Below are 24,221 nucleotides of genomic sequence, written 5' to 3' on the forward strand. Positions count from 1 at the left end.
GTCGCTGAGAGGACTACCGGAACTATACGGACGTCCTCTAGGTGCCACATCTGCTTCAACTCCTCCGCTAAGTCGTGGTACTTTGCTATCTTGTTAGAGAACGTTGATTGGACATTGTGGTCCAGCGGTACAGCGATGTCGATGAGTGTAACTCGTTTCATCCTTTTGTCGTAGACTACAATGTCGGGACGGTTGGCACCTAATCGATGTGCTCGAGCTCCAGTTGATGGGGGTGCGTTCCATGCAACTCCTTCTCCTTCACGTTGCGATCATCTCATCGACGGTTTTGATGTCGCAGTTCAGCTGGTAATCCTGCTGCGCCAGATGCAGGGCGCTGAAGCCGTGGTCAGCTTCGCATACAGCGCGGTAAGTTTCGTGGCGGTTCTGGTTTTCTACGAAATCTGCCCGCAGCTGCTGGATCTGGGAGACACATAGTGCCTGAATATCGGAGACGCCTATAGTGGTTATCACGCCCAATGGTATGAGTGCCCTAGTGTAGATGTAGTTGTGAACCTTAGAAGAAAACAATATGCACTCAGTCTCGAAAAACACCCAGAAACCGGGTGTAAATTTTTCAAATTGGGTAATATTTCCATATGCATTTTGATGAGTCTGGAAAGCGTGTGCAAGTTTCTTTGAGGAAAACAAAAACAAACTGTGTATGACGAGCGTATGCTAGTCTACGTGTGTTCAAATGTCACTAAGCTCTCTTCCTCCTGCTGCACGTGGCAGGGTGACTCTCTCAATGGACGATTTTGGGTGGCGCATTCGGTGCTTGGTGAACGCCACTCGTACTGCTCGTTCTATCGCCTCCAAGTCAGTCTTTGTCCACTTTACCACCCCGAAACTATACGTCAACAGGGGCACAGCAAACGTGTTGATCGCCTTCACCTTGTTGCCGGCAGACAGAAAGCTCTTCAAAATACAGTTGACACGAGACAAGAACTTTTCCTGCAGCTCCTTCTTATTATTATTATTATTATTATTATTATTATTTATTATAGTAAAACCTGGTGTCATTCGCCTCTGGTAAAAAAAGAAAGAAACAGATTACTTAAATTCTATCTAGTAATCGAGTTTTCTTCAAGAACTCGATCAATTTCTCCTCGTTTGCTTCGTTGTTGCTGAGAATAGTGCTGATATCCGCGTCCAATTTGGCTTCTAGCCTTTCTGTATCATATTTGCGACAATTTGCGAGGATGTGCAACACGGTAACCTCCTCCCCACAGACCTCGCAAACGTTGATGTCCCGTGAGAAGATAGCGCAATGAGAGATGTTGGTGTGCCCTATACGCAATCGAGTTTTTTTCCCTTCGTACTTTGCTTGATTTTCTGTCCCTCCAAGGAACCGTTGAGTTCTTTATCCTCCGAAGAAGAAATTTCGCCAGTTTTCGAAGTTAGAATTTAGCCATTCGCCTTCCCAGCTGTATCTGATATATTTTTTTACTATTTTCTTCGCTTCCATCGCAGGGATAGGTATATTAGGTTCATTATCTCCGCGCCCGATTGCCGCAAGTTGATCCGCTTTCTTGTTTCCGACAATTCCCACAAGCGCAGGAACCCAACATAGTGTAGCGCTTTTATCTTTGGTTAGCATTTCAGCTAGCTGTATCCAGGGATGATTTGACGTGCCGTTATCTACGGCCATTAAGCAACTAGCTGAGTCGGAGAATATCACAGTACGATCATTTTCTTGAGCGAGTTGTAATGCTACGACAATAGCGTAGGCTTCTGCCGAAAAAATAGAACATCCATCGGGGAGTCTGCCGTGGAAATCATCAGTGTCTGTTGAAATGCCAAATCCTACCTGTTCGTCCACTACCGAACCGTCCGTGTAGATTTTGGTATAGTCCTTGTACTTTCCAGAGGTGATTTCTGAAAACATTTTCTTTGCAATTAGAGGTTGTTCGTGTGCCCTCAGCTTTGTTTTAATGCTCCAATCAACGGTAGCTTCTCGATCGAACCATGACCTGCATCCTAGACGGTGTTTTTTTTTTGCTATGGGTGGGATGGACAAACCCGTCAGCTCATGAAAGTGTTCTAATGCTCTTACGACCATTGGTGCCTGGTCGTTCCCTTCTTGCGCCAGCCACTGTATAGCCCTGATTGCAAGAACTTGATACCACACGAATCGAAACGGCAACTCTCCGCATTCTTGGATATCTCCACGCTGAATCGTAGGCCTTGGATAAGTCTAACAGAGCTACTTCACAGTGTTCTCCGGACGTCAAAGGTTCGTGCAAGGCGTCTTCAAAATCCGCAAGGTAACTGTCGAGTCCTTTCCCATTCCTGAACTGCCCATAACTGCATATTTGTAACATTCGACAAAAGTAGGCATTGAGTAAATGAAATACTAAGTGTGCATTTTACGGCAGTATGGGAGAAAACTAAAATTTCTAAAAATTACCAGGAATTCAAAAGTGCTTATTTCAGGCTGATATTTTGTACAACTCATATCGCATACTAGGTGAATTGTCAGAAAATAATTCTGATAGAAATTTCATTGCTATCACATTACGAGGCTCATTTATAATCTCAATGTGACTGTTATGCGGTTATAATTACCAATGTGACAAAACAACTTGGTATTTTTTTCGAATTTTCTAGAACAATTTCACAGGTTTCAGTAAGTTGATAGAAAGTTTTTATCATTTGATGACTCTCCATGGTATTAACTCCATTTTGTCAAAAATGTCGAATGTGACTGTTTTGCAGTTATGGGCAGTGAAGGTGTATTGTCGTTGGTCCAATCGTTTGTCCGCTTCGAGTCGTGTAATGAGTCTGCGGTTTACCATACGTTCCATCAGTTTACCCATGCGGCAGGACACTATGATTTTCACCATCAAAATTTACAGGGTGTCTACTACCTGAAAAAACCTGGAAAACCTGGAATTATCAGGGAATTTTATTCAACCTAGAAAAAACCTGGAATTCTCAGGGAATTTTGATCATAATCAGGGAAGCATTTTGAGGCTGTAATGGTAGAATATGTTTACAACAAGGGATTTTTGCGTCATTATTTGTCAGAAAATCCTCTTCAACGATAAAAAACGATGAACTGATGGAACATACACTTCGTAGTTGCTACTCCGTGATCAATCTGCACAGAGAACCACTCAGATGAAGCTTGGGTTTTAGCTCTTTTTTCATCTTCAATGTACAATCACACTACCTTTGATATTTCTCGATTGATAACGGCGCCGGCCACGTCCTTATATCCACCGGGGAGAGGAAGGAAGTTAATTAGTTAGCCGTTATTACTAGAAAACCGGAGAATCTCCTGCATTTCCCACAGCTCCCTTGGAATTAGTAGTGTTTTGTTAGTGATGGATGAGATATTCGACCTTATGGATACCACTGTGGTAAGCGGTTAAGTCGATATATTCAATTCTAGCGATAGATAGAACTGATGATGTTTGCGCCATAATGACACAGAGAGATACACGTAAACAAATTTTGTTGTATAATATACCGAATCCATGGTAGAACTAAGAACAGCACCAACGATTTTCAACCGACTACAAAAATCTGTTAACTTTACTATAATCTGGTACAAATCACTGAGCAGTGCAGTAAATGTGACCATGTCCATAGCAGTATCCACTACAAAGCATTGCATTTCAACCCATGACACCCACCGTAAAACACAGTGTGGTCAAAAGTATAATGCCAAACTGGTCAAATCCAGAGTCTATGAATGGAGAGTTGCGCGAAGAGACTTCTTTGAATGGTTGTTCTTCTTCGTCTTCGAAAACAGCCCCTATCTGTTTTGTTGGTCTGCTCGATAGGTAGGCAGTTCGACAGTTCGATAGGTAGATTTGGTTTCACTCTTCGCGCAACTCTCCATTCATAGACTCTGGTCGAATCTAAAATGTTTCTGGTCGTAAATACTGCAACTGTGGTTAAATAAACCGAAGATATTTTCTTGTGTAGTGATGTTGATTATGTTTTGGTAGAGTTAACAGATTAACGTAGTCGGTTGAAAATCGTTGGTGCAGTTCTTAATTTTACCATGGATTCAGTAATTTCTAGAATAAAATTCATTTCAGTGTAGAGAAAGATAGCTATTAAGAAGAGTGTTACAAATATGTGAAAGGGACGGGCCTGGGATTGAACCCACGACCTTCTGCTTACTTTCCCATATTGGCGCATATGATTGGCAACGACCAGATTGTCAATCTCTTCTGGGAGATCGTGGAGACGCACGTCGACGGCATTGCTGTATATAGGCAGCGGGATTGCCTGCTTCTTCCCAGCACATTCCATAAAATGCTTCAAGTGGTGCTTTGTAGCTATCGCAGATCCAAATTCTTCACTCTGCATAGCAAGATAAACTACATTCTTGACGTTGTGCATTTGCACACTTTTCACCACAGTCATATCAAGCTTAAGCTCTTCGTCAAGGAACTTCTTGATGTCCGGAACAGTTGGCCGTTTCGGTAGAATCGATGTGTCTAGCACAATACAATTTTTACACGACACTGGCATAATTGCAACGAAAAATATAACTTTGAAGATTAACCGAAAGCCGTGTACATCTGCTCTGACTGAGAGATGGAAGCGTGCAAGCATTTTTAGTGTTTCTGACAAGATTTCTTTCAGAAATTCTAGAAAATATACTAAAATTTTATGAATCATGAAATATATGATCTAATCATTTTCTAGGAATGAATAAAGGAATATCTTGCAGATATGTTTACAAACATTCAGCCAAGAACTTCTACAGAGTGTGATTCTGGTTCTGTAGGAACTCAACAGAGCGTTCACAGATTCTTCCAGGAATGCCTGGAGAAATCAAGAGCAACAGTGTTCATCGTCAGCAGTACACTACGCTCGAGCTGTGTATAACAAACGAGCTTTGTTTAAGATGGGTATACTCAGTACACGATGCCATTGGTCTTGGGTTAATCCATGAAATATTCCATCGATTTTTTAGTGATCTCTTGATAGTTCTCTATGCACACTCAAGATTTGTCAAGAAATACTTCCAGGAATGTTCATGCTAATTTATCCAAGAAGTTCTAGGGTAGGTGTACCAGTTATGGCCATAGTGGTTCCCTATTTCGCCATACGTAATAACTTGAATGTTTTAACATTATGAAAAGTTTTTTTGTGTTTTAGCAGTAAGACATAGCTTTTATCTTGATGTTAAAACATTCAAAAAAATTAAAAATGTAGAAGCTATCCAAATTTTGCATATGGCCAAATAGGGAACCACTATGGCCATAACTTGTACACTTTCCCTACATCTGGTTATATAAATTCCGTAGGAAGGATGTCACTTCGTGTTCAATCAGTCTTTGACTGTCCTACCCAGGTATTTTTGTGCGTAGGACATGTCCTACCCACTTCCCGCGCCACTGGTCCCCAATGATAGGTTTCTTAGGGAACTATAAGAGGTCCCCAAAGGAGCCATTCTAGTTTAAATATCCATTTTCGGTCTAAAGTTGACCTGTTCATGACTAGACATGAAGAATGAGCCGTTGCACGATGAGTATTGGCGCTCAATTCCAATTGTCCCCAATCATAGGTTCCCTAGGGGACACCCGGTGGTCCCAAAAGTGGCCAATTCAATTAAATTCCCATTTTGAGTCTACAGTTACTTTATTTACGACAAGGCATGAAGAAAGAGCCGTCGCATGATATGTTTTGGTGCTAAAAGAGAAATGTCCCCAATAACAGGTTCCTCCGGGAAATTCCGGTGGTCCCAAAAGTGGCCACTGTAGTCAATAATCCATTTTAGGTCTACAAAAGCCCTATTTAGCACGAGACATGAAAAATGAACCGTCGCACGATATGTATTGGAGTTCAATTTCAATTGTCCCTAATTACAGGTTCCCTCGGGGACATCCGGTGGTCCCGGAAGTAGACACTGTAGTCAACTATCCATTTTGAGTCTACAGGTGCCCTATTTACGACAAGATATGAAGAACGAACTGTCGCATGATATGCTTGGGTGTCAAAATCGAAATGTCCCCTGTTGATACTGGCAGCACTTCCTGTCACACTCCAATGACAGCCTGAGCGAACTGTCAAGTAATCCGTCAGAAAGACTGTATGGGGTAAAACGAATAGGGCATTGTGACGACCTGTATCGTCATTCTTATTGTTTGTACCACCGAACTAAGGAACCAACACGTAGTGAAGTGTAGGTCGAATTAAGACTGAATTGTTTCTTATACTAAATTAAAATTTGTACTTACAGCTAGTTAAAACTTAAATCTAAAAGTTGAATTATCATTCCCGATATAATCTATAAACGTACACGAATTGTAAGTTGACACTAAAACGTATTGAATGTACCTTAACCTAAAAATTGTATATGTACATGCAGATCCCGCGTGTCAGCGTTTATAATACGTTTAGAAAGTGCGTTATACCCATGCAAACCGATTTTTTTAAGTACATTACACTCAACTAATTATCCTAAAATTAACATCAAAATAAAATTACAGCTAAAGCTACACTTGAAACAAAACCCTCGGGTGTTGTTATTTGCTAAAAGAAATCGAACAGGGGTTCGCAACTCTATACCGACAAATCATCTCGGGAACATTCTTTAGAAAAATCGACAGCAGTTTCGATCAACGCTTCGATATGGAATCTATTCCACATAAATCCGTTCCGGATATGCACGGAGATCAAACACGGCATACCGCACACACGCTCGACCAAAATCGTACAGAGTGCGTACAGTGCGACCGTCGAAACGGTGAGGATGCAATGGTGCAGTGCGACGCTTGTCAGATGTGGTGGCACTTCTCGTGCGCCGGCGTGACAGACTCGATCAAGGACCGATCGTGGTCATGCCCAAAATGTCATGCGAATGATCTGTGCAGTAGTGTGTCCGTTTCTCGACATTCCCGAACCTCCAGTTCGGCAAGATCCGAGAGGGTAAATCTACAACTGGAGAAACTCGCGGAGCTTCACGCAATGAAAGAGAAGTTCATCGAGGAGAAATATAAGTTGCTCGAAAGTCAACTCGAATCGGAACGAGACCACGAAAGTGTTCGGAGCAAACGAAGCCGAGTTAGCAAGCAAACCAGCCTTGCGAAGGTAGCGATGTGGGTGAACGAATGTGCAGAGCAGAAAGACGACATCAACGTGCCAGCGTCAACCGATGCAGGTTCTTTACTGCCGCCAGCCCCTTCGAATCAGACGGAGCAGAATGCTACTATTGGAAGTGGTATTCCGACCCAAGTCGAGTTGCCAGATAAGGAGAATCAGCAAAGTCCCCTCAAACATCCTTCGATGCCGAACCATCGCTCCGCTTCAGTAGTCAATCCAACGATGGACCATTCCAAAACGGATCCGAATCCTGTTGAAGATGCAGCAAGACATGCCGTCTTCAGCAAAATTACAGGGAATGTGCCCTTGGCACAATCAACTCCAGCGAAAGTCCCATCCCTTGAGCAACAAGCTGTCGTAACAGCATCTTCCGTGTACCCGAGAGCGGAAGAGGTGGCCAAATCGGCGATCGCGCCGTCGGGCCTGCCGGTACATACGTACAACCCGTTACAATCCGCTCCAGAACCAGCAACATATTCGTTTCCCCCATCGGTACCTGCGGCTAGATTGCCACCTGCCATTGCTATTCCTCAGTTGGCACCCATTCCCGAATATTCTGCAGACCTACTGTCGTCGGTAGCACCAACAGTGCCAAGGATTCCAGGTCTATCCGTTCTACAACAACAACATGGAAGTTTAGCGCCATCTCACTTCAGCACGTCCGTATTACCTCCGATGCTTCAAGCTACGGCAGTACCACCGCCTGTATCTGCAGCATACCGTCCACCATCATGTCCTGTATTTCCACCGGGATACCAGTCGGAACTGGCATCTATTCCAGCGCGAGCGCATGGGCCTGTGGCGGCTGCCCCGCCGGTGAGCTCGTTTTCATCTACGTCTGCGATGTCGCTCCTGCCTCCATCCGCGCCCGCGGTGCCTAATGCAGTTCCTCTAAGAGAAGTATCACTCCCCCAGCCACCAGGTAAGCCAGATAATTGTCCTCTGCCAGTAAATATGTCATCAGCCAATAATGGCGACAACCTTCAACACTTGATAAGGCAGTTTGGTAGTATTGCTTTATCGCCCTCGCAATCACCAATGCTCAATGCAAATTTAGCCACCTTTGCCCCCTCTCCCTCGCAGTTAGCTGCAAGGCAAGTCATGCCGCGCGACTTACCCCCCTTTTCCGGCAACCCAGCCGACTGGCCGGTATTCATAAGCAGTTTTATGAACACTACACTAGCTTGTGGGTACTCCAGTGCCGAAAACCTTTGCCGCCTTCAACGAAGTTTGAAAGGCGCAGCGTACGAGGCCGTTCAAAGCCGATTACTCTTACCGGAGTCGGTGCCTCACATCATGGAAACTCTCCATTTGCTTTACGGTCGCCCAGAGCTGTTGATTGCAGCCCTCTTAGACAAGGTGCGCTCAGCACCACCACCAAAAGTGGACAAATTTCAAAGTATAATCGACTTTGGCATGTCTATTCAAAGTCTCTGCGATCACCTTGAGGTTGCTGGACAAACCGCACACCTGTCAAACCCTTCCCTTCTCGCGGAACTTGTCACCAAACTTCCACCACATCTTCAAATGGAATGGGGATCATATCTCCAGGGATTCTCCGAAGTGAATCTCAAAACGTTTGGCCTCTTCATGTCCAGTGTAGTTAAAGCAGTGAGCAAAGTGACAGTGTATGCTAGCAGCAGCGGAAAAAATAGTGTGCACACGAAGTCAAGGGGAAGTGTAAACTCGCATCACAGTGATATCAACGACAGTACTGAAGTCAAGCCATCTTTTTTTTTTTTTTTTTTCCTTCTAAGCAATGGGGGGATAATCTGCTCAACAGACTCCGGACCGAAGTCCGGGAGTGTGGGGTTGGGGACCATTTACTACGTACAAGCAGTAAACAGGACTACACCCCCGACCCACTAAACCATTTCCATTGCCGCCAAACCCTTCGTCTCTCCGGGACCACCAAGAAGGCATTGCTTCGGAGAGGGGCTATTGCACATCGCATCCTCCAGGTTAGCTGCGTAGCCATGCAGCAACGAACATCGATGACACGCTTATGGGGGTCCACCAAGGTAGCATGCTGGCGCATTGCCAGCTTCCCGGGTGGTCCTCACCTCCCGTTGTCCGCTGAAGGCGGGCAGGGTCGACCACTAAGCCCGCGCCCAGCTGCACCGCAGGTATCAAGAACTGATACTGCGGGCTTCGCAATTTGACCTACTGAAGGCTCAGGCCCTATCAGCTAGCACGAGCTGGGATTGCTGACGAAGGGGCCTCCACCTGCCCCGAACAACCAGAGGCTCGTACCCACCCAGTAGGCCGGCGCCACGACAGCAGCGCTACCAGGATGTTCTCCCCGCGGCCACTTAATCGCTGTAAGGGTCGATTTCGACCGTAGGGCACCGGTATGACCTACGTAGCCGACTGCGAACCCTTGGACCACCTGTTGATTAGCGTCTGCACTAGTCACTCCTCGAGTCCATACGCCACCTCCTTTGGAGTTCCGAGACGATGTGGGTGATAGCCGATGAAACGGCATTCCAGCCAAACTCGTCTGCACACATCCTCTGGACCAAATTGTCCGGAGTCGTGTCCCGACCGCATGTGGCAAACATGCGGTCACGCATTGTGCGGAAACGCGGGCACACGAACAAAACGTGTTCCGCCGTTTCCTCTAAACCTGCACAAACTGGACATTCGGGAGAACCCGCATGACCGAAACGGTGTAGATATTGTCTAAAGCATCCATGACCCGAAAGGACCTGTGTTAGGTGGAATGTTAGTTCCCCATGGCGCCTATTGACCCAGATATCTAACCTCGGAATCAACCTGTGAGTCCACACTCCCTTGGTGGAACTGTCCCACGCACGCTGCCATTTGACCATGGAGGCCAGTCTGGCAGTCCTGCGTATGCCTCTTGTGCCGCGCATTTCGAAGCACTCTATGTCTTCCATGATAAGGATACCAATAGGCATCATACCGGTGATGACACAAAGTGCATCGTGTGACACGGTACGGTACGCGCTCGCAACCCTCAGGCACATTAGCCTATAAGTACTCTCTAGCTTGCTACGGTAGCTATCGGTACTCAAAGCCGTGCCCCAAGCCGGGCCACCATACCTCAGTATGGACGAGGCGACACTGGCCAGAAGCTTACGCTTGCTGGCGTACACCGCAGAGCTATTGGACATCATCCGGGACAGTGCCACAATAGCTGTGGAGGCTCTCTTGCAGGCATAATCGACATGGCTACCGAAGGTAAGCTTGTCGTCGATCATCACCCCCAAGTGTTTGACGGAGCGCTTCGAAGTGATTGTGCAGTCGCCTACACTGATCACCGCTTGCTGCGCCGACTTTCGGTTGTTGACAACAACAGCCTCCGTTTTGTGGTGAGCCAATTCCAGTTTCCTGGAGCTCATCCACTCCTCCACAATTGCGATCGAGTGGGCTGCAGTCAATTCCACTTCTTCGATCAATTCACCGTAGACCTCCAGCGTAATATCGTCGGCAAAGCCAACGATGACCACACCCGCCGGGAATTTTAATCTCAACACCTCGTCGTACATGACATTCCATAACACCGGACCCAGGATGGAACCTTGCGGGACTCCTGAGGTTATGTGAAAGCACTTCCGACCCACCTCTGTGTCATAGACTAATACCCGATTCTGGAAGTAACTTCCGAGAATCTTGTACAGGTACTCGGGTATCCCCAGACGCAGGAGCGCATCAGCAATAGCCGCCCAACTGGCACTATTAAATGCATTCCTTACATCCAGAGTCACTACTGCGCAGTAGCGAATACCCCTCCTCTTACGCTGGAGTGCTATCTCAGCGGTTTTCTTAACCGCCAGAATAGCGTCTACAGTGGACCTCCCTTTCCGGAAGCCGAACTGGTTGCCTGAGAGACCATTTACACCCTCGGTGTACCTCGACAGTCTGTTGAGGATGATCTTCTCGAGCACTTTCCCCACCGTGTCAATCAAGCAAATTGGTCTATACGCCGACGGGTCACCGGGTGGTTTCCCCGCCTTTGGCAATAGTACCAGGCTCTGCCTCTTCCACGCATCTGGAAATACTCCCTCGTCCAGGCATATCTGCATAGCAGATCTGAACATACCGGGAGCCTCCAAGATTGCGACTTTGAGGGCCAGGTTTGGAACTCCGTCCGGACCTGGTGCCTTCCCCATGCTTAGGGATTTTGCAATCCCTACAAGTTCCTCATCAGTTACTCTATCCTCATCACCAGCCCCAATCCCCGGCTGTCCTACAAAAGGAGGCCATGGGCTAGGGTTGTGGCGCGGGAAGAGCCCCTCGATGATCCCCTCCAGCATCTGTGGAGACTGCTCCGTAGGAGCAATTGCACCTCTTGTCTTCGCCATTACGATCCTGTAGGCATCACCCCACGGGCTCGCGTTGGCACTCTGACAGAGTCCCTCGAAGCAGGCCTTTTTGCTTGCCCTTATCTCAGACTTCAGCGCGACTTTGGCAGCGGTGAACACCGCCCGTCGTTCTTCACGCTCCTGCTCGGTACGTGCTCGCTGCATCCGTCTCCTGGCCCGTAGGCAGGCACGGCGCAGGTTCGCAATAGCTTGAGTCCACCAGTATGTCGGTGGTCTCCCATTCCTAGGGTGGACTTTTCTAGGCATGGTCGCATCGCATGCACGCGTAAGCACCGCTACCAGTTCGTCCCCGCTTAGGCCGAGTAGGTTACGCTCACGGCGGAGCGCCTCCCTAAGTACTTCATCATTGAAGTACGATGTCTTCCACCTACGAGGGCTTGGCCTTGACCTAGCCGCTTCCTCAACCCGCTGCCTGCTGTTGTTGTAGTCGATACTGTAGCGAACCGCCAGGTGGTCGCTGTGAGTGTAGCCATCGTCTACCCTCCAGTTCGAACTACTCGTTAGACCAGGACTACAAAAAGTAACGTCGATAATCGACTCCGCTCCGTTACGGCTGAAGGTACTTTTGGCACCAACATTAGCCAGATCGACATCTAGCACGGCCAGTGCCTCTAGCAGGATTTGACCTCGCTGGTTCGTGTTACGGCTTCCCATTCCACGGCCCAGGCATTGAAGTCACCCGCTATTACAACTGGCCTTCGCCCTGTCAGCGCGGTCGTCATACAGTCCAGCATCTGCGTGAACCGCTCGGTCGACCAACTCGGAGGCGCATAGCAGCTACAGAAGAGGACCCCGTTTACTTTGGCGATCACGAAGCCCTCGTAGGTAGTAGACACCAACTGCTGGACAGGGTATTTACCCGTTGTCCATATCGCCGCCATTTTTCCGGATCCATCCACGACCCAGTTGCCGTTGCCGGCGGGTACTCGGTATGGGTCCGATATGATGGCGATGTCCGTCCCCCACTCAGCAACTGACTGGTACAGCAGTTGCTGAGCTGCGTCACAGTGGTTCAGGTTCAGCTGCGTTACCTGCACTGTGATTTTTCGTTGATGGCTCGTTTGAAGGTCGGGCACCTTGAGCCTCCCGTTGGGTGATTGTTGTTCACGGACTTGCCGGAACAAATCAAGCACTTGGGAGGGTTCTTGCAGCCTAGTGCCTTATGACCTTCCTCACCACAACGCCTGCACAACTTGGTCCTATCAGGGCCTTTACAGCCCCAGGACTTGTGTCCAGGTTCCCTGCACCTAAAGCAGATCACTGGTTGCTCATGTATGTTCAGTGAACATACTGACCAACCAACCTTGATCTTACCTACCTTAGCGGACTTATTTGCGTCTGCCACAGGTAGGTGTACTAAGGCCACCTGAGTACCTGCCGGACCTTTCCGTAGCTGAACGGCGGTGGTGGGCACCTGCACTTCGCACTGTTGCCGCAGTGCCGTGACGAGCTCTTCTGCGTTAGTGATCTCGTCAAGGTTCATCACCTTCAGAGTCACTGACTGCGTCAGAGCCCTCACTTCAACACCAGCGCCAAGGACCTCTTCCGCCAAACTTTTGTAGGCGGCGCCCTTGCGCTCCTTGTCGCGCTTGAGCTCGAGGATCATTTCACCTGTACGAGTGCGTCTTACACTGCGTACGTCGGCTCCTAGATCCGCAAGCTTCGCGTCACTGCGCATCGCCTTCAGGACTTCCGAGTACTTGGACTCTTCCGTCTTGATGATGATCGCATCACCCTTTTCGCGCTTGGCACCTACCCTCCTACCTTTCTTAGGTCTGGTATCCCTGCGCTCCTGATTCTCCTGTTTCTTCTTCTTCTTCTTCCTCACTACGGTTGTCCAGGGGGCGTCCCCCCCCTGCTCCGCCCTGACCTGTGGTGATGGAGGACCTCTCAAAGGTCGCAACCCCCTGTTCCCATCACTCCGTGAGGGGCCAGCCTTTTCGGGCCCACCCTTCTCGGCTTTCCGGGACGCCTGGCTGGGGTCCGATTTTCCGGCACTTCTGCCGGTTTTCGGGGTCAGTATCCGCCTGGCCTTACGAGCGCCGCCGGGTAGCTCCTCCCCTGACGGCTGCCTCGCGCGCTTCTGCGATTGCTTGCTGTAAGCATTCGCTTCCACGCTTTTGGGGCTGCCCGCGAAAACGAAGGGTTCCGTCTGGGTAGACTTCGGCACCTTCAGTTCCACGGATTCTGCCGCAGCCACAGTCACCATGGGTTCAACATGGTTCTGCTTGGCCGCCAACATTGACTTACGAAGTCTAAGCAAGGCCTGCTTGAGGTCCTTGCTGATGTTAGACTTCGAGGACGCAAAGTCAATTATGGAGTCGAGCTGCTGTGCAGCCACTTCCATCGCAGAGAGCCCATCTCTACTTTTATTGATGGCCCTCATCAACCACGCTCCATCCATAACTTCACCCGATGCGTTAGCCGGGGATGAAATATGGGTTCCAGCACTGGCACTACGTACACTGCTGCCTCCTCCTGCTACTACTCTCCTCAACGGAGATCTAGCTAGCCCACTTCTTGCGAAGGGGTTCGCTTCCCTACTACTGCTACTACCTGCACTACTACTGTTGTTTTGATTAGATATTGTACTCATTTTTGAATCCCACGAGTAGCACGGGAAAAGAGGTCCACCACGCCAGAGCCCTGCATTAACGCGGTAAGGGACAAAATACTGTGAGGGGTGCCCAGGTGCCCCACAGGCTCCGTTAATGGCCGAACATCTTTTTCACCCCTTCGACCATTCATTCCTCAGCACGGTTTTTCGCATCACACCTTGAATTGGGGTTACCCCGTTTGGTGGACTCTTACCACCGGAACGGGTTGTCCGTAGTTCTATTCTGGACGCCGGAACTACACGGCCAACAAAGCCATCTACAGTTCGAGAGGAAGTGAAGGAGTGTCCTGCGTGCAAAAACGTTGGTCATCGTATCCAGGATTGCCGAAATTTTAAATCCCTTTCTGTGGATGGCCGTTGGAAGTGTGTCCAGTTAAACAAACTTTGCCGGAATTGTTTGAGCTCGCATGGCCGAAGAAGCTGCAGAAAAAACAGCAATTGTGGAACAAACGGCTGCGAATACCGCCATCATCCACTTCTTCATTCGACGCGGAGTAACACGGATTCGCAGGCGCAGCCATCAGTGAAAAACGCTGAGAACCTTACGCATCGCCTGCCCAAACAGTCGCTGCTCTTCCGAATAGTACCAGTGACCTTGCATGGTCCCAGAGGAACAGTGGACACTTTCGCGTTCCTCGATGACGGATCATCTTTAACGCTCATCGAGGATAGCCTGGTCAAAGAACTAGGTGTTGACGGTGTAACGATGCCTCTGTGTTTGTTGTGGACGGCAAATGTGACACGCACAGAAAATGGTTCGAAGCAAATGTCGCTGGTCGTTTCATCGACTGAAGGTTAGGCAGTACAAGTTAGATGAAGTACAGACAGTTAAGGAGTTATCGCTGCCCATTCAATCGCTTTCGTACGAGCATCTTTCAACGCAGTTTGCACATCTCAAAGGACTTCCAGTGAAGAGCTACACTAAGGCGATTCCGAAGCTATTAATTGGAATCAACAACTTGGATTTGATGGTTCCGTTGAGAGTACGAGAAGGACTTCGGCGCGAGCCTATCGCTGCTAAAACCAGATTAGGCTGGTGTATTTATGGCGGTGCAGCAAACGATGGTCAAAAGCTATCAGTCAACTACCATGCCTGCGGCTGTTCTACTGATCAAACTCTCCACAATCTGGTTAAGGACTTCTTCGCGACCGAAGATGCTGGCGTGCAACCCTCCAGTGCTCTCTTGTCGGAGATTGATAAGCGTGCTCTACGGATATTAGCGATACAACGGTTCGAATCGGGAGTCGCTTTGAAACAGGTCTGCTCTGGAAATTCGACCATGTTGAGCTACCTGATAGCTATGGAATGGCTCTCCGACGGCTTCAGTGTCTAGAAAAACGAATGAGTCGCAATCCTGAACTCAAACTGACTCTACAGCAACAACTGGAGGATTACCAGATAAAAGGCTACGCGCATCGTGCCACAGAGGACGAGTTGGCCAACGCCGACATGCGACGCGTTTGGTACCTACCGTTGGGAGCAGTTATCAATCCCCGGAAGCCAGGCAAGGTTCGTATGATCTGGGATGCTAGGGCGGCCGTAAACGGAATCTCCCTCAATTCTGTACTGCTGAAAGGTCCAGATCAGCTGATTTCCCTTCCCGGAGTGCTGTACGATTCCGGCAGTTTAACGTGGGCGTCTCCTCTGATATAAAGGAGATGTTCCACCAATTCTAATTCGCAAAGAAGATCGCCACTCCCAGCGATTTCTTTGGCGGCAACGATCCTTCCCAAACACCAGATGTGTACCTCATGGATGTTGCCACGTTTGGCTCTACATGCTCCCCGGCGTCTGCTCAATATATCAAGAACAGAAACGCCAAGGAGTTCCAAGGACTATACCCTCGAGCAGCGAAGGCATCGTGGACAACCATTACGTGGACGACTCCCTAGAGAGCTACGAGTCCGCGGAAGAGGCGATCAAGGTGTCACAGGAAATGCGTTTCATCCACAAGGAAGGCGGTTTTGAGCTAAGAAACTGGCTATCGAATAGCAGCGATGTCTTGACCGCTTTAGGGGAAGGAAACCCCGGAGAAGATAAGAGTTTCGCAGCGGACAAACAAAATGATTATGAGCGGGTACTCCGGACTCTTATGGTTGACGCAGGAAGACGTTTTCAGTTTCTCCACCGAGATGAAACAGGAAATCAGTGATCTGATCAGGGGCTGACGAACATCCTACAAAAAGGCAGATGCTTAAATGTTTGATGTCGCTGTTCGATCCGCTGGGCCTACTGAGTCTCTTTGTAGTACACGGGAAGATTCTTCTACAAGAAGTCTGGAGAGAAGGAATTACAGTGGGATGAAAAGGTGAGCGAAGAACTGCATCAAAGGTGGAAGAACTGGACAAGGCTATTTCAAGAGGTTCGCAGTCTCAAAATTCCTCGGTGTTATTTCTCAGGTGCTACCAAACAGCGATACCAAGATCTACAACTCCACATATTCGTAGATGCCAAGCGAATCTGCGTATTGTGCGATCGGGTATTTCCGTACTTCGAACGCTGATGGAATCACCGAATGCGCGCTCGTCGCAGCGAAAACTAAGGTTGCACCTCTAAAAACGCAATCAATCCCCCGCTTGGAGTTACTGGCTGCAGTTTTAGGTGCTCGTCTGTCGCAGTTCATCGAAGAAAACCATACCGTACGCATTTCAAGAAAGGTGTTTTGGAGCGATTCAGCAACCGTCCTTTGCTGGCTGCGGGCTGATCATCGCCGCTATAAACCAATTCGTCGCATGCAGAGTGGGAGAATTGCTGACGATCACCGATGTGGAAAATTGGCGTTGGGTTCCTACCAAGCAGAACCCGGCTGACATCGCAACAAATGGGGAAATGGGCCCTGACTTAACCTGCGAATCTCCATTTGGTTTAAAGGTCCATGCGTTTCTTGGATTGTCGGAACCGGATTGGCCGAAACAAAAAGTGAACAAGCCATCAACCGAAGAAGAACTACGTCCCTGTTACTCTCACAAAGCAGCAAGTATTCCACAACGTCTCGTACAACTAGAGCGCTTTTCCCCGATTAACTAAAGCAATCCGGGCTACCGCTTACGTATACCGTTTCTTTTTTTTTTTTTTCTAAATCGTTTATTTGCAAGGCTCAATTGTTTAATAATAAACTCTACGGAGCCGAAAATCATGTTGACAACAGAATTTTATACGTTTTCAATGGAATTCTACTCTAAGACCTACGAGAAGATTTCTTCTTTGGTTGGGAACCAGAACTGGAATTCGAGTTCGCAAATTGAGCTCGCCGCATACTAGCTGTTTTGTTCTCAAAAGCTTCCTTGATGGCAATGGCAACCACTTTCAATTTCTCCATGCTTTCCTGCTGCTGCGTTTCCTTCTCCGAAGTATGTTCGTACGTATGAGAGTCGTTAAGTTCCACTTCTTCCGTTTCCGTGGGCTGATCAAGGAACTCCTCATCGAGAACTTCGATAATGTCGTCCGTCGGTATCGTCTCTGTCGGCATCGCTTGGTTTCCGGAAACGACTGCGGCGTATGACCCATTTCCTGTCTTTTCCTGTTTGCTCTCTTCCTGTTTTCTATCACGAGATTTCCGCTGAGGACAGGAGTTCTTCCGATGCCCAACAGTTTGACACAAAAAGCAAGTGTCCCTTAGTCCGTCATAGAAAATTTTCGCTTCCTGCCCGCAATATCTATGGAAGGTGGGATATCCTTTTTGACGTCCATGTATACTCCCCGCACTCCAGTGAACATATGGTCGAGACCCAAATTCGGAGGGAATTTCTCTCGTACCACGCGCTCTATTCTTCCGAATTCTCTAAGAACTCCTTCAAGTTTATCGTCAGGCAGCTCTGGCGGTAAATCAAATACACGTACATATCGCATACTTTCTCCCGCCATCGCCATACGCACCTCTACAGATACTCCGCTAGTATAAACGAATGATCGTGGTTCCGTGTTTTTTAATAACGAGTCCGTCATAGCTTCCTTTGTTGCAAATTTAATAAACAACGAACGATCATGTGCTGTTTTGTAAGTTGTCTCCATCAATGCCACGTCCGTATCCAATTGTTTGATGAAATTGGCGATTTCAGTCCATGATGGTCGTGGGCTTCCCAACGGGAAACGAAATTGGACAGTGTTCTTTATCATCACATCACCCATGTCGATGAGCAGATAATATTCTATAGCACCGGCAAACGGCAACAATGAATAACCGAGCAACGAAAAAATCCTATACAGCACAAGCCGATAACAAAAAAAATACCGTAGTGCTGAGCGCACATTTGCCTTCGACTGTGTCTGACGACGGCAGCGATCGAACTGACGTATACCGTTTCGTGGGAAACCTAAAGCAAAAGATCGTACAGTGTGAGAGATTCGTTGGCCCACTATCATCTGAAGAACTTCAAAGTGCCAAAAAACCTACTTATTCGAGAGACTGCAGTGGCAGTGTTTTCCAGATGAGATGACGGTCCTGAAGCATAATCAGTCGAAGCCGATAGCGGAACGTATACCATTGGGTAAAAGCAGTGCTCTTTATCAATTAGTGCCCAATTCTAGACGAACAAGACATTCTTCGCGTCGATAGTAGAATCAAAGCGGCTCCGAATGTGGACAAGGAAACGAAGTTCCCAGTAATCCTCCCAAGGAAACACAAGTTTATCGATGCTGCTGCTGGACAAAACTACCATCGTAAATTTCTGCACGGAAACACCGAAACTGTGGTGAACGAGATGCGGCAATCATACTACATCCCAAGGCTCAGGATGGCCGTCAATAGTGCAGCCAAGGCGTGTCAATGGTGTCGAATCTACAAGAGCTCACCACAGATTCCTCGCATGGCGCCTTTACCATTAGCGAGAATGGCGTCCTTTGTAAGACCATTCACCTATACCGGCTTAGATTTTTTTGGTCCGCTGATGGTGAAGATTGGGAGAAGTAGCGCAAAACGCTGGATAGCCGTGTTTACGTGTTTGACAATACGAGCGGTGCACGTAGAAGTGGCTCATAGCCTAACAACTGATTCGTGCGTCAAATGCATTCGCCGCTTCATCTGTCGCAGAGGGGCCCCAGCCGAAATATATTCGGATAACGGCACCAACTTTCTGGGAGCCGCTAGATTGCTGAAGGAGCAGGAGGAGCAGTTGGCCGTTACGTTCACTGGAACAGCAACCAAATGGGTGTTTAACCCACCTGGTACTCCGCACATGGGCGAAGCATGGGAGCGGATGGTACGTTCCATCAAAACTGCCGTAGAGACTGCGTACAACAATAACCGCAAGCTGGACGACGAGGCGTTGGAAACATTCATGGTAGAAGCTGAAGCAATTGTGAACTGCCGTCCATTAACGTATCTGCCACTGACGTCGGAGGAGAGTGAGGCACTTACTCCGAACCATTTTTTGCTGGGCAACTCAAGCGGCGTCCGTCAACCTGCAGTTGAAGCAACTAGTTCGTCGGAGGCGCTCCGTTCATCGTGGCACCAAGTTCAACAACAGCTGGATGTATTTTGGAGAAGATGGACAAGGGAGTATTTGCCTACGTTGACGAAGCGACCTAAGTGGTGTGGCGAAGCGCGTAACATAGCCGATGGACAGCTGGTGGTGGTAGTTGGCGAAGGAAATAGGAATGAGTGGACTAGAGGCCGAGTAGTTCAAGTGATTCAAGGGGCGGATGGGAGAGTTCGGCAAGCCATTGTTCAAACTGCGAGGGGGCTTGTGCGTAGGCCTGTGGCTAGGCTGGCAGTACTAGAGGTTGATGAAGAGAGTAAAACTGGACCTGGTGGCCAGTGTTACGGGGGAGAGGATGTTGATACTGGCAGCACTTCCTGTCACACTCCAATGACAGCCTGAGCGAACTGTCAAGTAATCCGTCAGAAAGACTGTATGGGTAAAACGAATAGGGCATTGTGACGACCTGTATCGTCATTCTTATTGTTTGTACCACCGAACTAAGGAACCAACACGTAGTGAAGTGTAGGTCGAATTAAAACTGAATTGTTTCTTATACTAAATTAAAATTTGTACTTACAGCTAGTTAAAACTTAAATCTAAAAGTTGAATTATCATTCCCGATATAATCTATAAACGTACACGAATTGTAAGTTGACACTAAAACGTATTGAATGTACCTTAACCTAAAAATTGTATATGTACATGCAGATCCCGCGTGTCAGCGTTTATAATACGTTTAGAAAGTGCGTTATACCCATGCAAACCGATTTTTGTAAGTACATTACACTCAACTAATTATCCTAAAATTAACATCAAAATAAAATTACAGCTAAAGCTACACTTGAAACAAAACCCTCGGGTGTTGTTATTTGCTAAAAGAAATCGAACAGGGGTTCGCAACTCTATACCGACAAATCATCTCGGGAACATCCCCTATGCAAAGTTCCCCCGGGGCACTTGGCGGTGCCATGAGTGGCCAAATCTGTACAAGACTCATTTTCAATTTTACGACAAGCTATTGAGAAAACAATATTGCGCGACATATTTTGAGTGAATAAATTGTTTGATCCCAATTCGTTTGATCCACTACCGGCACCGATTCCGGGTAAATGGCCATATGTTGGTTGTTTCTGGACCGATCTTAATACTTGGCGACCAATCGCTTCAGAATTTGATCTTCTATCTTCATGGGTAGTAAAATTTTGTTTTTTTAGCCGAGACCTTTGCTAAAAACACGTCATAATTTTACTGCATAAGACATGCTTCCGGAAATCCAGATTATCACCGGTATCCGGTGGTCATAGTTCATCTCCATGGATGCACCTCAAAACTAGATTAGTTGACCCGTCCATTACTTCTTAAAGAATTGAAATCGGTCAATTTTTGTCAAAGTTACAGCATTCCAAAGTTGGCACAATTTTTGCCTGTCTCAGTTATTTTGACAACCCCCTGTATGTGACCATGGAAACTAATGAATTCGGCACCGCTCAAACACGCGAAGAGTGGAACCAAATCTACCTATCGAACTGTCAAACCGTCTACCTATCGAGCAGACCAGCAAAACATATAGGGGCTGTTTTCGAAGACGAAGAACAACCATTCAAAGAAGTCTCTTCGCGCAACTCTCCATTCATAGACTCTGGTGCATTGGAGATGAACGATAGAACGGCCTACTTTTCCTATAAAACAGAATCAGTGCTTCTTGAAATAGTCCAGCTAAAACGACATTTTTTCTAAATAGCAAAACATGTTGTATGCAACTCGTTGCTTTTTTCAGCGTTCGTTGTATTTATCCAACTCGGCGAGCCTAGTTGGGTAAATGAACAATTCTTGCTGAAAAAATCATCATTTTACAACTTGTTATTGCCGTTTTTATAAAAGCAGGGAGGCGCACTTGCCCTAAAGTCAGCTAATAAAAGAGTTGGCAATCAAATAGAGCATTAACATTTAGTTTTCAATAGTTTCATGTTTCAGTGTTGACATGTGTAGGAATATAAAATTGGGCCAATTTTAGACTCAAATTCAATACTTTTTCATTATTATGCGAGTAGATTGAAAAAGTTTATGATTGTCAAATAATAGAAGACACCTATATGACTTTATAATTTGATAGAGTATTTTTAAATTTAATGTATCATTTCTCGCATAACTTATGATCTCGCTCCAAAAGCCCCTAACCGAGTGTTAGCTGTGTTTTTAACGTTCAACGCTTCGTCATCTTAATCATCGTCATCATCAAAACTTGAAAACCAGTTTTTTTTGTTCAAAATTAAAAATTATTGGATGAAAACGTGTTTCGGTTGGAGAACAGAATACAGTGAACACATTTCCTTTAATTTTTTCTTGATTTTGCACAAAAAACTGCTTTTGAAAATACTGAAGTCAATGACGGATCCTGCCCTATTTAAGCAAGTGAATGGACCAAGATGAAAAAAAAACTATCACCACTGGAAGATAGAACAAGATCTTCTCTTAATCGTAGCATTGTTAAATAATGTGGAAATGCATTCGTTTGTTCAGTAGTTCAGATTTAGTTTACTGATTCGATATGAAAACAGTACCCGGTACGAATATTAAATTAAGTCACTGTATGAGTTCGCCTTACCGAAATTCGGCGACTGATCTCCAAATCCATCGTATGCCGTCGATTGATTGTTTTGGTTTGCCCAGAATTGTTCTTCACTGTATCCGGCCATCACAGGATATCGCTAGTTAATAGATTGGCACCGCTGACAATTTAGAATTTTGATAATCAAAATAATCATATATTAAAAGAATAAAAATTGTTTCTTACCAAGATTAGCCGAATTTTTGTTGGTCAAAATCGGAATTCGTTTTCTTTTCGCTGCGTGAGTTGTCAGCTGTCAACAGCTGATGACGAATGCAAATCAGACTTTGTAATGCTCTCAATGTAGGGGTGTTACAAACCCTGCACTGAGATAAAACGCACACTTGTTTTTTTATATTTATCTCGGAGAAAAATGAACAGTAAACCCTGGGTGCTGCGGACAGACTCGATATGCCTGTCAAACGGGAGCCTGATTGCCGGAGCCAAACATTTGAAATTGAGGTTATGTTTACTTCGTATGAATTACTAAGGAGAGTCAAGGAGTATTGCATTCAATCAAAATTAAAGACCAAAAAAGTTTTTATTTATTTTTTTCATATTTTACAAGTATAGTTAAAAATCGATTTTTCTTACATTTATGATTCTTATATGGATTTGTCTTTATAATTCATGTTTATCACGTTTGACATCAAACAACCATAATGTCAACCGGATGTCGAATTTTAATTTGCGTAATTCTTCAAAGATTCATGTTCAGTGGTTTCATTACTCTGAACAAAAGAGGATAAACTCTCATTCAGGATCTTCGTTTTTGTCTAGTTATTATCATAAAATTTGAGCCACTTTGAGCGGTGAATAAAATCCGTCGGCAAACGATAGCAACTCACATGATCCTTCTTGTTCTTTCTTCGGCAACCATTAACCGAGCATCGTATGTAATCAACAAGTTAACCGATGGGTTAAAATAGAATAGCATAGACAATTTATCAACTTCCCGGAGATTTTCATATGAACTTAATCCATATTTCATAATGGTTCGATCGAGTCCATATATAAAAAACTTTGAGAAAGTCATGGGTGTTTGAACACATTCAAGCTTCCAGAGAGAGATCGGAGAGCAAAATCTTGAGAGGAGAGAACTTTGAATGACGTTGAGGGACGAATACTACAAACACAATTCGTCACAAGAAACATATTTCAAGATTTGCTTGAAAATAAAAGAGGGTTCTGTTCGCAGTACCCAGAGTAAACCCAAACAAATCTGGAGCTCGATTTGAAAAGGTCGAATGTGACATTTTTGACTATCTGAGATAACTCTCCATGAAGTTTCTCAAACAAAATTCAATTCCTATTTCAAGCAAATAGCTCAATGTTTCAATATACGTATTACAGACACAAAATGAATCCCCTCAATAAACTATCGAACAAAACCATGAAAATACACTCAATTTATTGATTTATGATCATAAAAAAGCTTTCCGTCGATATAACATTGTTTGTTGCTCATTCGACCTAATCGATACGACCTAACGCTAGTCACCGCTGCACTTCGAACGGGTACGTTCAGACCTTTGACATCTGAAAATGTCCATACGTCAAAGTACGATCGGACTGATTGGTGTCCAGTGAAGTACATACGACCCACCGTTGTAAACAAAAATAGAGAATTTCAAAGAATTTCTGAAGTTTTCTGCATGAAGGTATGTATTTCGTGAAGTTGGCAAACGATGTACCCTAGTAGCACACATGTTATAATTGAGGCAGAATAACTCTTATATAACCAGATCTGGTCATATAAGAGTTATTCTGCCTCAATTATAACATGTGTGCTACTTGGGTATGCGATCAGCGATGTTGCTCAGAGCAAATCCCCATCTGCGCTGAATGTCTACTGTAGAAAAAATGCAACGGAAGCGATTATGGATGGGTTTGTCGGATGGATAATGGATTCATTGTATATGTTATATCGTTGCAAATAAAATTTATACTGAGATGTTGGCAAACAGCAGAGCAACACTTGGTGCTGTATCGTTTCCTAGGAAATCAAGTTACAGCGTTTCCGATTGTTTGGAAGACCTTAGGGAAAGGTTTAAAGATCCACTCCGTGACAATTTGCACTCTTCGTTCAACTTTGGTTTAATTTTCGGCCTTTAGCATTACTGCAGAAGTACTAATGATGCCTTATGAATGTTCCTGC

The 24,221-nt window shown here is 46.1% G+C and overlaps 1 protein-coding gene across 1 annotated transcript in view; it reads right to left on the reverse strand.

Annotated features, from left to right (window-relative positions):
* The window catches only part of LOC110680524 (protein YIPF5 homolog), a 23,785-nt gene extending 1,426 nt beyond the window's left edge, over positions 1 to 22,359 (reverse strand). Inside the window, exons 1-2 of the mRNA XM_021856321.1 lie at positions 22,250 to 22,359; positions 22,061 to 22,184 (exon numbers count right to left, since the gene is read on the reverse strand). Coding sequence (XP_021712013.1) covers positions 22,061 to 22,151 — 91 coding nt within the window. The 5' untranslated portion in view covers positions 22,152 to 22,184; positions 22,250 to 22,359. The remainder of the gene's footprint in view (positions 1 to 22,060; positions 22,185 to 22,249) is intronic.
* Positions 22,360 to 24,221: the final 1,862 nt, after the last annotated feature.

This window comes from Aedes aegypti, unplaced genomic scaffold (assembly GCF_002204515.2).
Source record: "Aedes aegypti strain LVP_AGWG unplaced genomic scaffold, AaegL5.0 Primary Assembly AGWG_AaegL5_hic_scaff_1552_PBJ_arrow, whole genome shotgun sequence".
In the NCBI taxonomy this organism is placed as follows: Eukaryota; Metazoa; Arthropoda; class Insecta; order Diptera; family Culicidae; genus Aedes; species Aedes aegypti.